Source organism: Neophocaena asiaeorientalis, unplaced genomic scaffold, assembly GCF_003031525.2.
Source record: "Neophocaena asiaeorientalis asiaeorientalis breed wild unplaced genomic scaffold, Neophocaena_asiaeorientalis_V1.1 scaffold197, whole genome shotgun sequence".
NCBI lineage: Eukaryota > Metazoa > Chordata > Mammalia > Artiodactyla > Phocoenidae > Neophocaena > Neophocaena asiaeorientalis.
The window spans coordinates 5583660-5598352 of NW_020174703.1; the positions used below are offsets into that span (position 1 = coordinate 5583660).

Below are 14693 nucleotides of genomic sequence, written 5' to 3' on the forward strand. Positions count from 1 at the left end.
TTTTCCTTGCCTTCTTCTTTATATCTCCCATTCCTCATATGAAAATCAAGTACATTCAAACCCAAAAACTTCATAAAATCTGCAGTTTTAATTCTGAGACAGAGGAAGGTGAAACAAAGAAAATATGTAGTCTGAGAGTTAGGAGGGTATTAGCTTTGGAGATCATTTACTTCTGTCTTGTGCTCTAACAGTAGGGAAAATTACAGCATCTGAGAAAAGGCACAGTTTGTGGTTCAAATTTTTTGTTATTTCATGTACACTATGTAGTTTTATAATATTGCTAGGTTTTTCTTAATAAGATGTATGTATTTAAGTTGGTGAGTTAACATTATATAAATTGGTGTGAACAAACTATAGTTCTAGGGTTCTACCTTTGCTTTTCCTTGAAAGAAATTAGGCCATGGTGGACATGTTAAAATATAATCCATCTCTTCTCTGACCCCAATAAAACAGGGTACTTATCATTAGTTTCCATAGGTTTAAAGTTTAGAAATCTACTGGATCTTCAATTAGGATAAACAAAAGAACATTATACTGTATGGCTTTACAGTTTTTATACTCATGATTTTTCTGCAATTTGAGTTTGAATATCAATTATAGCAATCCCTATGAACATTTAAAAAGAAATTCTAATCATACTTTGAATGTAAGTTAAGCTTCAGAATAATGGAGTTGACTTTTTTAGCAGGTCATTTCAATATTTTCAGTGAATTAGAAGTAGCATTTTTAACAATAGTTTACTTTCAACTTACGGATAAGAGTTGGCCAATGCCAGTTACAGAGCTTCTATTATAATTTTATAATTTTAAAGGAGGTTGCTTCTTTTAAAAGTATAATCTATTTGTGAATCATCTTTCTGTTTTCTCTTGTTACAGGACCATTGAATTAGTCTAATTTTAACTCCTAAGTTTTATCGCAAATAATTTTTTAAACGTTCAAATTATCTTCTCTAGTCCACAGGCAGATATATCCATTTTGAAAATAGAGTTTAGTGAAAAGTTAGAATAAATTGGGTTGGTTTTTGAGGTCAGTAAATCAGGTTAAAATCTAGTCAAACTCTTGTAGATTTTGTTTCTGCTAAAAACCATAGATACACTGCTTTTTTCTTTTTTTTTGCGGTACGCGGGCCTCTCACTGTTGTGGCCTCTCCCGTTGCAGAGCACAGGCTCCGGACGCGCAGGCTCAGTGGCCATGGCTCACGGGCCCAGCCATTCCACGGCATGTGGGATCTTCCCGGACCGGGGCACGAACCCATGTCCCCAACCCGTGTCCCCTGCTTTAGCAGGCGGACTCTCAACCACTGCGCCACCGGGGAAGCCCTATACTGCTTTTTAAAAAGAGTCCAGCTTTTTTTTTTTGGATGTCATTTATATTCTGGTTCAAGCATTTACTATAAACATTATCTTTGTTACTTTCTATGTTATAGCAGTTTATACTTCAATATCAGGAGAGCACCAATAACTTAATCTCATACAACTTTATAATCTAGACCGCACTAAAGTATTGTTACACAAAGCTATATTATCTTTGCCTTTTGTAAGTAAGCTGAATCTGAGTTTCATAGGTATTTGAATTATTTCTTTCATTTTCTTTAATGAGCATAGTTTGATAATTTATTGGATAATTTTACATTAGATATGCTTTAACATAAAAAATGATTTTATAACTTAAACTGTAAGCAGTGTACTGATTAACTTATAATTCTGTTATATACTCAACTCTCATTGGTTTTCTGTTGAGGAATGTTGTTTTGGGAGAAATAAAGATTTAAGCATATTTTAACAAAATTAGGTCTTCATTTTTATTGATGATACGTATTAAGAAATCATTTAAAATACAGATTTGATCTCTGTCTTCTGGAAAAATTGAATTCTAAGACTAAAGACACATAACTTGATTTTTCTCCACATTGAACTCTCAATACATGACAAGGAAAAAAAAGCCATAGTTTTCCTTCATCATAGATTATCTTAGCTGAACCTTATTCTACAAATAATACAATACTCTTTCTCCAGAAATGTGGTATTTTGTCGAAATATTTTAAGTTTACTTATTGGTTTATTTGAGGTTACCTGAAAAGTAATGAGGTATTGATTTTTATATTAAAAAAGAGAGAGGTCATACTTCCTGCAGAACTTACTAAGTTTGAGTTTACATGTTTATGTTTCTGTCACTTGAAAGTGAAAGGCAAATTCATTTTCATGGTTTATTTATGTAAAAGAAGTAGCATCTTAGTTTCTGTTGAAACAAAAGTAACAGTAATGAAAAAAAAAATGAGAGGAAAAACCTTAAGACATTTGTACCCATATGAGAATTAGGCACTCCTACTGGAATTTGAATATTTGGTTTCATAAACTATTTTGTCTAACAAATGTGTATGTAGCACTTGCTGTATGCCAGGCATTGTTCTAAGAGCTTTACCAAATATTAACTGATTCAATTTTTTTGTTTATTTTTGGCTGCGTTGGGTCTTCATCGCTGCGCGTGGGCTTTCTCTAGTTGCGTGGAGCGGGGGCTACTCTTCATTGCGGTGCGCGGGTCTCTCTTGTTGCGGAGCATGGTCTCTAGGCTCACAGGCTTCAGTAGTTGTGGCTCGCGGGCTCTAGAGCGCAGGCTTAGTAGTTGTGGCACACGGGCTTAGTTGCTCCGCAGCATGTGGGATCTTCCTGGACCAGGGCCCGAACCCGTGTCCCCTGCATTGGCAGGCAGATTCTTAACCACTGTGCCACCAGGGAAGTCCTAACTGATTTAATTTTCACAGTAACCAGGAAGGGTAGATATTGTTACCACCATTTTACAGATAAGGACACAGAAGCACAGAGAGGTTAAGGAATTTCACAATGCATTGGTTTTATGTGAACATTAAAATTGTTTAAAATTTAACTTTTACAGATTTGAAAACATTCCGCATACCCAAGACCTTATGCCACTTTTGCTAACAATTTCCTTATCTTGTTTCAATTTCCTTAACATAGCTCTCCTGAAACTGGGTGGTACATGGTGGGCGCACAGAACATTTGTATTTTGTTTTAATATTCAAATGATACTTGGTGAAAATCTTTGGTAACTTGAGTAATGATTTCCCTCCTAAAATTCTTTGAATATAGGCATGTGAGCAGCAGTGACAGAGTGGGAAAGCCTTACCGTGGTGTAAAGCCTGTTTTCAGCATTGGGGATGAAGAAGAATACGACACAGGTATGGCAATACACTAATTTATAGACTGCTTTCTTCAAGCACCGAGAGTGATTATAGAGATAATTCTGGGAGTAGCTGAACAACTGCTTAAAAAAAAAAAAAAAAAAGACACAGTGAAATTCTGTAGAGGAGATTGGAGAGTCTGTGGTTTTTCTATTAAGAGTTTGGTTTTGGACATCTTAAATTATGCCATAGAAATGCTGAGTAGGCGGTTAATTATAGGAGTCTTTAGCTGAGGAGAGAAGTCTAAGCTGGTGATAATCTGGGAATTATCAGTGTATAAATAGTATTTAAATCCATGGGATTGGATTTAAATCCCCCTGATCCACCCAGGTAGGAGATTGAGGGAATTGAGACATCTGAAAAGAGCCTTTTGAAACTGGAGGCAGTAGCCTAAAGGGCCACAAGATGGGGATATTATGCCAGGGAAGCTTGTCATCCTCTGTGATTGTCTTTCTTTATATTTTAAAAAATAATTTATTACTTTGGTTCATAATCCCACTGCCCAGATTACCCTGCTTAAGTAATCATAATTAATATTGTGTATTGAGTTAGAAAAAATATATTAAAATATGTATGGTATGTAAAGTATATGTTATATGTAAAAGTACAAAAAAATACTCCCAAATCTCATCTTGCTTTTTCCACTTAGTAATATATATTTCATATTTTCCACCTCAGCCTGTATACCTTCACAGTTCTCTTTCTGTTATACAAATGTACCATAATTAAATCATTCTGTTCTCTTTCTATTGTACAAACATACCATAATTAAATCATTCTTCTCCCAATTGACACTGGTAGTTTTCCAGTTTTATTTCTGTTTCAAATAGCAGTGGCTATCTTTATGCATATATCTAGGTTAACTTTTGCAAGTATATCCAGAGGGTAAATTCTTAACAGTAAGATTGCCAGATTAGAGGGACTCACATTTGACATTTTAATGGATATTACAGAGTCAGCTTCCTGAAAACTGCATTGAGGTAAATGTAATTTTCTATATGTTATTTCTTTTTTTTTGAAGCAAATACGCAGAATTTTTATTTTCTCCTACACAAAATTTTTATATTCCTGTATATAAAATCCAAAAATATACTTCTTCTTTTATTTTATATTATAGTAAAATAATCAGTACATTGTATTTTATTTCTATACAGATTTTTCCCCAACACCTTCTCTAGCTATTCTTTATCTTCTGTTTCATGCACTTCTGTGTGCTATTTGTAATTGTTTCCTTTTCTCCTTTTTCCTCCCCCTCTTGTGCCATTTTCCTGTTACCTGTCCGTCTCTATCTCTCTCTAAATATGTGTTATTCCATTTACAAAGGGAGGAGGGAAATGGATGAATAAATGATGGTATATTTCACATATCATACATGTATATATACACTCTGGAAAATTGCACAGTAATGAAAAATAAAACTAGAGCTATGTGTGTCAACATGGATAAATTTTACAATGTTGGGAGTAGGATAGCAGTTGCAGAAGAATACAATTGAACAGTGTACTATTTATATAAATTTTACTTAAAATGCAAAACGCTACTGTATATCATTTAAGAATATTCATGTTGGGTTAAAAGTAAAGATGAGACACCAAATTCACATAGTCACTGTTTCTTAGTGGGGAAGAAAGGGGGATGTGACTGGGCAAAAATCCATGAGTGCTTCACTTTTTTATTTAAGCTAGAGGTGAATAGATATGTGAGATTTCATTTTTTATTATGTCTTTTTATATTTTGACTTCTTAAAAAGCAAAGAGAAGAATATCTACAATTATTAACTCTAGGGAGTGTAATTCCCCTTTGTTAAATTAGAAAAACAAAATAACTAGAATGTCTTATATTTCTTTCGCAAAAAATCCCACTAAATAGATTTTTACTTATCTATCCCAGCATGGATTTTTTTGTTGTTATTTTCCTTAAAATCAGAAACCAGCAACTCTGCAGATGGAGTGCAATCTATAAAAATATTGAATCACTATGTTGTACACCTGAAACCAGTATAATTTTGTAAATCTACTATACTTCAATAAAAAAAAAAAAAAGAAACCAGCAAGAGAAAAAGAACTCTGCCATCTTTGCCCTCAAGATAGATGCTAATATTATTATTGGACAATTCTGCCATCTCTCGACAGACTAGTCATAGATTAGAGTTATGTTATATAAATCAAAAAAGTTGAGGGCTTCCCTGGTGGCGCAGTGGTTGAGAGTCCGCCTGCTGATGTGCAGGGGACACGGGTTCGTGCCCCGGTCCGGGAAGATCCCACATGCCGCGGAGCGGCTGGACCTGTGAGCCATGGCTGCTGAGCCTGCGCGTCCGGAGCCTGTACTCCGCAACGGGAGAGGCCACAACAGTGAGAGGCCCGCGTACTGCAAAACAAAACAAAACAAAAGTTGAAATTCCTCATAGTTTAATATTTTAAAAGTATATTCTCAATATTTTCACACCATCTAGAATGATGTTTCATAATCTTTTATAGTAGTACCAGTGGCATAAGGAAATATAGTAGCTGGGTTAGAATTTTTTTTTTCCAACATGTGTGTTTAAAATACTACTGAAATTTTTTTCAGGCTATTAAAAAATGTATCATTTTTAAAGTTGATGATACCCACTTATAACATCTTATAATTCTTTATAGATGAAATTGACAGTTCTTCAATGTCAGATGATGATAGAAAAGAGGTTGTAAACATTCAGACTTGGATAAACAAGCCAGACGTCAAGCATCATTTTCCTTGTAAAGAAGTGAAAGAAAGTGGACACATATTTCCTAGGTACTTTTTAAAATACCTTCTTCAGAAGTAAAATTGAATTTAGGGAAGAATGATATAAAAGGTAGCTGCAGAAGAAATTTTATGTATCCAAGTACAATAAGATACAATTTCCTGGGGATTTCCCTGGCGGTCCAGTGGTTAAGACTCTGAGCTCCCACTGCAGGGGGCACGGGTTCAATCCCTGGTCAGGGAACTAAGATCCCGCATGCCGTGCAGTGCAGAAAAAAATAATAAACAAACACACAATGAGATGTAATTTTCCTCTGTCAACTTGTATTATATGTCTTGATTTTTAAAAAATATTTCTAATGTAATTTTTTTATTTTGAAAAATTTAAACAGAAAAGTTGAAGACGTAGTATATTGAATATCTTTATAAGCCTCTCTCAGACTCACCAGCTTCTAACTTTTTTTCACACTACCCCATCTCTCTCTTTATGTGTGTATATACATACACACATATACATACACTTTCTTTTTGTTGTACCATTCGGAAGAAGCTTATAGATATGACACTTTACCCCTACATGCTTCAGCATAAATCTCCAAGGAATATGAACAGTCTCCTCCACAACTCCAGTAGCACTATCACATCTTTAAAAACTTTAAAATTAATGAACATCATTCAACATACAGAACACACTCAAATTTTTCAGTGTCTCTAAAGTATCTTTTATTGTCTTTGTTTTTTTCTTCCTGGTCCAGGATCCAGTCCTGTTTCACACATTGCATTTGCCTGTTATCTCTCTTTAGTCTCACCCAGTGTAGAACAATACTGCTTCCCTCACCACACTTCCCCCTTTTCTTCATGTTGAATGAATCCTTTTTGAGTCTAGGCCAACTGTTCTGCAGAATGTCCCACATTCTGGATATCTGATGTTTGTCCTGTTGTATTTCATAAAAGTGTGTGAGTATTATCACTATACTAAAAGTGAGCTGAGACACAAAGCAGGGTGTGTGTATTAATAATTCTATCCCTATTTTGCCTGTAGGATCCAGTTAAAGAATATTATTAAATATGTAAGGCAGCCCAGGTATTGCTTAGTGGTCTTTGACATAAAGTATATGTTATGGTATGTTGAATGAGGATAGTTTACTGTTAAAAGTCTGAAAGGTAGTATATTCCAAATACCATATAGAATAGATTCTAAAATTTTATTATTTTAATGATTTCTAATTGTCTTTTAGTTTTTATAATATTAAATATAATTTTTGCTCTTAAACAGTTACAGGATTATCTGTTAATAAAACATCAATTTTGCATACAACTAAAGGAAAATTAAAAGCTGTTACTAGGTAGCTTATTTGTTTATAGACGATCCTTTGCCTTCACTTTTTAACTCAAAAGTAATTTCATCTGGAGTTGAACATTTTTTATAATTGGGGCTGCTGAAGTAATAGTTGTTTTAAATGACACTTCTTTAAATTCTTTTTGTTTTTTTAACGCTTTTGTCCCTCTCAAGTCATCTGTTGGTTACTGCAACACATATGTACTGTTTAAGGGAGATTCTTTCACGGAAAGGATTGGCTTATATACAGTCTCGACAAGCACTAAATTCTGTGGTTAAAATAACATCCAAAAAAAAACATCCTGAGCTAATTACCTTCAAGTATGGAAACAGCAGCACTTCAGGAATAGAAATTTTGGCAATCGAAAGGTAAGATTTTCTTAGGATGATGTTATCTGAATTACTGAATTAGTTCATTATTAAACATGGTTTGTTTCTCTATTTTGGGGAATGGATGGTGGAACAGGATACTTGAACCATTTTTATTAGTATTCTCGCTATCTTTCTTCTTACAAATTTGTAGTAATATATGGTTTAGCCATTAGCACATGATTTCATTAAGTGCAGTAGCTAATTTCACAAACCTTTTGACAGAAGGGTCTTTAGGAATAATCTACACCAGTGCTACACTAAATGCTGGTTTGCAATTAAATACGAGCTTTTATTTTCCTTCATCAAATAATTCTTGTTTTAAAAACGTATCAACGAAGTAAGCAGTGTGCTGGATGATGTAGTTAATTTACAGTCTGGTACAAGTTCTTCCTTATCTCATTGTGTACCAGTGACAAACAGTTCATGGACTGGCACAAGGGCCGTAGACCACACTGCTCTTGAAGCTAAACCATCTTTAATCTTACAGGTAAAAATGTGAAGCCCAGAGGGGTTGAATGACTTCCAGATCTTCACACTTGTGTTAGAACCAAATATAGCCCTTCTGACTCCTGATCTCCAGTTCATTCCATCTTGCTCTATGCAATATGAAAAATCACCTTGCTTTTGCATTTAGATTTTCTTTCTTTAAAAATAACTCTTTTGAGTATATGTTGAAATAAGTGATGGGGAGTACATAGGAGGGCATCTGTGCTTGATTTGTAGGTTACTTCGACATTGGAATTGATATCTAAGTTGAATCCTGAACAGAAGGCTCTATATTAATATATATATATTTTCCCCCATAGGTATTTGATTCCAAATGCAGGAGATGCTACCAAAGCCATAAAACAACAGATCATGAAAGTTTTGGATGCTTTGGAAAGTTAATATAAAAGAAAATTTTTCAAAAGAAATTAAGGCAACCAAGAGAAATATGGACATATTTTCCTGACTGAGTACTAACCGGAGACTTTCATTTGCTTATGGGGGTGCTTGAATAGCAAGTCTAAGAAGGTGTAAATTATTACAATCAATCTCTGGAAAGTTAAATTGTTTTAAAATTTTCTTTTGCATTTTTGGTTTTGTAAAATGATTTCTTATAAAGGTCAGTTATTAAATGACTTTGAAGTAACTGACCGTGTGCCCTTATGAACTAAGGGTGCAGAATGCAGTTCTGTTTTGAAGAGCTGTTTTAAGGGAACATGCATCAGTTTAGATTTAAAAACAACCATACACATACATATTTGCAGTGTCTTCACTGAAAATTAGAGGTAGAATTCGTTGAAGAGACCCCTTTAATTGCTACATTTAGGTTTACCCACTGAGCAGTATGAGAAACTAAAAAGTATTACATAGATTAATAATTAGCTTGCTGTTTCTGTTCTTAAAAAGAGTGAAATCTTTTTTAATGCAATGGATGAAGATTCCAGCCAACTCAAATGGAGACCAACTAGTGAAATGTTGAAACATCAGTTTCTAAGTCATCTTTGCACCATTAGCTAATAGTTTGAACACTTAGTGCTTCAGATACTAAACTTCATCCTAATTGTCTTTAAGGAGCAGTTAAAAGCATTATAATAAGTAGGTAGGCATGTTAAGATTAAAATTAACACTTGGGGGACTGACTTGTATCTTTAAAAATGTCATTGGTCTTTATTACCAGAGGAATGTTTGATTTAGAATGTTTCAAAACAGGTGTTGAGTACACATGGATTTATCCTCAGTGAGATTATGTCTGTGACCACACTATTATCCACCTAAAGAAAAGCCAGATAAACCAGAGAGCTGTCTAAACTAGTTTTTATCATCACTTTCTGAAATTTCTTTTTCTTCTTTGGTTTTTGTTCTCTTACTAAAGTTCCAGTGGTTTGAAGATTTTTAGTCTCTTAATATGACAAAACTGAAAAGTGGTCTGCTTTATTTTGCAGCTTTCTCAGTTTAATTCATTGAGGTTCATATTAGACACATTTGGTGAAAGAAATCCAGGAACACGTTTGGGGCCATGGAATGACTGCTTATAAAATCTGTTTGGGAAGTAGCAAATCCTCACAACCTGCTATGTCCTAAAATGTAATGGATTGTCTCTAAGGGGTTGATAGGAGAAATATTTAGATGTATTCTGTTTACAGCCAGTTATTTTAATTTACTTAATGGAAATCAAGTGAAAAAAAGGCAACATAATTAAAGATATTTTATTCTAATATCTAAATAATAAAGTTTGAGTGGTTGAAGACATTTGCATGAAATTGCACCTGGTGCAATACTTGATATTTATAACTCTCCCCACAACTGTTGTATTGCATTTTTTCCCTTCTTTTGGTGCCCCTTTTAGAAATGTCTTGAAGTCTCATTTTTTGCCCATTTCAGCCATGGGACTTCTTTCATAATATTAGTGTAAAGATATTTGTGTTACTCTTTATAAATTACAGTTGTAAATAAATCAGTACAGTTTGCTCAAAACTTTGTTCTTAAGGACAGTGTGTCTCTCCCTCTCTTTTTCTCCCTTCCCCCCATTTGTAAATCTCTATGGATACAACAAAATTAGGAAATTGAGGGCTATCCTTTCAGTGGAATTTAAATGTTCAGATTTTAGGTTTGAAAGTATTAGATTCCTATTTCTGTTCTTCTAGATGGGGAGGAGGAAAGAGGTGGTTTAAAACTAATTACATTACATTCTACATATAGTAAATTCCTCCCTTGAACTACTCATCTGAACTTCAGTTTTCTCATCTGAAATAGCCCAGTTATTAGTCATGAATACCAAATGGAAAGATGTTTCATTGATTGTATTAGGCACTTATGTAGCTTATCCTCCCTTCACTGTCCCGATAACCAGAGAACTAGAATTCACTCTGGGATATCCACCTCTCGTGGACCCTTAAGGATTGCAGGGGTTGCAGCATTATGCGGTTGGTATTTTCTGTATTTTCAAGATGAGAAAAACAAGGCTCAAAGAAATTGAAAAGAAAAAGTACCCCTCATCTCTCCCCAATCCCTGGGAATTATTATTGCTTATTAAGGTGTAAAATTAATCTCCTATGTAATATTTGATGTCACTTGTCCACCATTAATAAAACATGTTTTCTAGTAGAGATGATAAATTTTTACTGATACGTACTCAACCATTTTGCCACTGGTGTGTTTCATACAGGACCATTAAAACTCCTTAGCTGGATATTCTAACATACTAAACTAACTGCCATAGGTTGACAGTTCTATTTAAAATTTGACAGTTTGGCTCAGGCTGCCATAACAAAATACCATAGACTGGGAGGCCTGAACAACAAATTTATTTTCTCACAGTTCTGGAAGCTGAAGTCTGAGATCAGGGTACCAGCATGGTTAGGTTCTAGAGAGTTCTCTTCCTGACTTGGAGATGGGCACCTTCTCACTGAGTCTTTGTATGTCTTTTCCTCTATGCTCTCAAAGAGAGCTCTCTTGCTCTTTCTTCTTCCTACAGGAACACTAATCCCATGATGAGGGCCCCATCCTCATGATTTCATCTAACCCTAATTACCTCCCCAAGGCCCTGTCTCCAAATCACACTAGTGATTAGGGTTTCATCATATGAATTGTAGGGGTACACAAACATTGCCTGTGACAGTATTTCTTATCATGAACAGTGTTGGATTTTTGTCAAAAGTTGTTTGCATCTGTGGAGATAGTCATGTGGCTTTTCTCCTTTATTAAAAGTTTATTCCATTAATTGGTTTTCATATGTTAAACCAACCTTCTATTCCTGGGGTAAATCCCAGTTGGTCACAGTGTGATCCTCATAACCGTCTTAGGCTATGTGTGATATTATCCCCATATTATGGATGAAGAAATAAAGGCACAAAGAGGATAACTATTTCTAAGATATATAGCAAATAAGTGTTAGAGCCAGGATTTAAAACCAGACCATCCAATTCCAGAGTTCACGCTCATGACTGATAGGCTGTGCCTGACTTCTTTGCCGGGGTCTGGAAACAGTAGGCCAGAGCTAGGGGCCTCTGTCAGGTCACTGCTCACTTTTCTCTCTTCAGGTCACCAGCTTCACTCCATAGGTACCTTTCTAGTCCATGTAGGTATTATAAGTTGCTATCCCTATGCTGCTAATAACTTGCCCAAAGTTACATGGCCTTTCGGTGATGAAGCAAAGTTTTTAACTCTGGTCTTCTGATTTGTAGACAATTGCGTCAGAAATTTAGAAGCAGTTATACATACATTTACATACACACACCACCCCTCTCCTTCGACTCTCACCCTGTGCAAAGCTCTAAACCCAATATGATAATTCCCAAGTTTGAGTCTTTTGTGTTTTGTAGTATCAAACATTCTGCTAGGATCTCATCCACTCTTAAAGTTTCTTCTCTTTTTCTGGTGCAGATGATTCCAATTCTTCCTCCTGATTTTCGGTCCTTCATCTCTCTTAGTCATTTATATACCTACCTCACCCCCAAAATTGAACTCATGTTCCCCCAGACTAACTTCCCTAATACTACGAAGGATTGACTGGAGGGTAAGATGCTGGTGGAAAGGAGACCAGTTACGAGTTGCCTGTAGTAGTCTCCCCAAAATGAGGAAGACCTTGCTGTGGATGGTGGTCATGGGGACAGAAAAAGGGGCAGCAATCAAGGGGGTGCTTCAGAAGAATAAGAAGCGCCCTGTCGCTAGCCAGAGGTTGGGGGTAAAAGACTTGAAAGACACAGAAGTGACTTAGATTTTTGGGAGGAGGGGATGGGGAGCAGAGGGAACTGGAAAACAGTATAAAGGGTGGTGCCTGTGAGTGAAAGAGGAAAGTACGGTTGAGAAGCTCTTTTAGAGGGGATAAATTTAGTTTCAGACAGTTGAGTTTGAACTGGTATCAAGACATGTAAATAGAGATGGCTGAAGATGGTGGAATAGGTCCTCTGGAGTAAAAATGGAAATCTGATCAGTACCAGCCTGGACATGGACATTAAAGCGGTGAGACATGGTTGGCAACAGCAGAATTTTAGCTAGGTTTTAGAGATCCATCTAGTGTAGTGATTTTACTCTTCGGCTGCTTTTCAAATGTCTGATGAAAGGGAATATGGAAACACGCAGGCAGAGCTGCTGCGGTTGAAGGGCAGGGAGTGGAGTGGTGGAAGGGCTGCACAAACTCAGCTCACCTGCCTCTCTCCTTCTGCCTCTAAATCCTTTTGTATTACACATGATGACAAGGTCCTGAGAGTGAGGTGATTTGCCCTAGGTGTTAACATAAAATAAGTGGCAGAGCCAGAACTGGAACCCAGCATCTAGCTTTTCTGTTATGCCCAGAAAGTTCTAAGGGAAAGCGCAAAAACAGTTTTCATTTTTATTACTTTCCTTTTCTGTAGAATCCGGGTTGGCAGTTTCCCTGCATGGGATGTAAGGAACACAGCACCCACCGGTTCTTGGGCTTGATGGTCTTCCTGCCTCTTGGATGGCTCTTTCCCAGGCTTCACAGGCCCCTCTTCTGCCTGTGCCTTTCACAGTCCACTTGAGTTGTTGTCATTTGCATTCAGAGCTCCATCTTGGTCTAAACTTCTGATGACTCCTAAATCAGTCTCCAGGCTGGGCATCTGAGCTTGAGGCTTATGTCCAACCGCCTACTGGGCATCTCTACCTGGATGTTCCAATAACATGTCCAGCCATGTCTGGAACCATTGTTGGATACAACTTTATGCCAATAAACTTCCAAGTCTAAATGAAGGGTAACTTTTTTTTTTTTTTACAGATTGTAAGAGGCTAATATTGAATAAGGAACCTCAAAAGGCTATAAGTATAGCAAAATTTAAAAGGTTATTAAAGATCTTTCTGCTGCCAAGCCAGGTCCAGATAGTCTGTTAAAGCTTCAAAAACCCCATAATTGCTATGCATTTCCCCTTGAGTTTATTATGAAAGTGTTAGAATTTAAACTTTTAAAAAGTCTTAAAATAGTACCATGAACAGCTATATATCCTCCTCCTAGATTTAATAATTAACATTTTGCCATATTTGGTTTATCTCTATATAAGCACATATTTTCAAGTCAGACATTCTGACACTTCACCCCTAAATACTTCAGCATGCATCTCCTCAGAGTGAAGACAATGTCTGGCATAATCATAGTTATCACACAAAATTCATTAAAGCAGCAAATATCCAGTTCATATTTAAATGTCCCTAATTGTCCCCAGAATGTTTTTTATAGTATCCTTTTAAAAACTAAGATACATTTCAATATAGTTTATTCCAGAGTATTAAGAATAGCAAACTTTATTCGTCTTATGATCTTTGATCCCCAAGCCTGACAAAAGCACAAACACACAAAAATCAATCCTGACTAATAAATGCAAGTATCCTGAAACATTATTAGCAGATTTCAGCATATTAGAGGACTGAATTGTTGTTGAGGATATTCTGTCTGAACCCAGTTTCTCTTTTCCCCTCCCCAATCACGTAGCAGCCTTGTAGTCCAATCCCACTGTTGTCTTGAGTGCCTAAAATAACCTAGATAATTCTATGCTCGTCACGGCGACTTGTTCAAATAGCCCAAGGCAATCAGCCTCTGGTATTTCCCCTGGCCACAGAGGTGATGCAACTGGCAAGAGGCTCAGTTCTTTGGCTGAGAATCGAAGAGGCCGGTTGTTAAACATTGACGAGTGCACCCCCCGGATTTTGGTCGTCCCTTGCCTTTCGAGGATCTGACTACAAGGATGTTACATAAACAGCGGGCGATTAATAGGTGTTTGAGGCTTGCTGGAAAGAAAACACCCTCTCCGCGGAGCCAGCGGGCCAGGAGCCGAGGCGGGGCGTGGCGTGGCGGGGGCGGATCCTCGGACGCTGCGGCACCGCCCCTCGCGGCGCCGGCGCGTGGCCCACAGACCTCCGCTCAGGCTCCGGAGCCAGTGGTGCTTCCCGGCAGAGCCATGGCCAGTAAGTAGTGCCGCGGCCCGAGCTCGGACTGGAGGGAGGCTTCGGGCGCGGCGCCGGCGGACGGTCTCGCCGGCTCAGCCCCTCGCCTCCGCGTCGTGTCCCCGCTGCGCCCATGGCCTTCCTTGCTCCAGTGGCCGCGGGGCTGGGGGCCCGAGCGGCGAG

General features: G+C 37.0%; 2 protein-coding genes across 4 annotated transcripts in view; both read left to right on the plus strand.

Annotated features, from left to right (window-relative positions):
• TBC1D23 (TBC1 domain family member 23) overlaps positions 1 to 10721 on the plus strand; it is a 64421-nt gene extending 53700 nt beyond the window's left edge. For 2 of the 3 annotated variants that reach the window (XM_024759226.1, XM_024759227.1), the window contains 4 exons: positions 3108 to 3196; positions 5836 to 5971; positions 7434 to 7628; positions 8438 to 8519. In XM_024759226.1, coding sequence (XP_024614994.1) covers positions 3108 to 3196; positions 5836 to 5971; positions 7434 to 7628; positions 8438 to 8519 — 502 coding nt within the window. Of the gene's footprint in view, positions 1 to 3107; positions 3197 to 5835; positions 5972 to 7433; positions 7629 to 8437 lie in introns of all 3 variants that reach the window. The other variant, XM_024759225.1, reaches the window with a different exon arrangement.
• A 3590-nt stretch (positions 10722 to 14311) lies between these two features.
• Positions 14312 to 14693, plus strand: part of NIT2 (nitrilase family member 2) — a 21201-nt gene continuing 20819 nt past the window's right edge. The window contains 3 exon segments of the mRNA XM_024759290.1: positions 14312 to 14407; positions 14409 to 14466; positions 14469 to 14531. Of these exon segments, the coding sequence (XP_024615058.1) occupies positions 14312 to 14407; positions 14409 to 14466; positions 14469 to 14531 (217 nt within the window).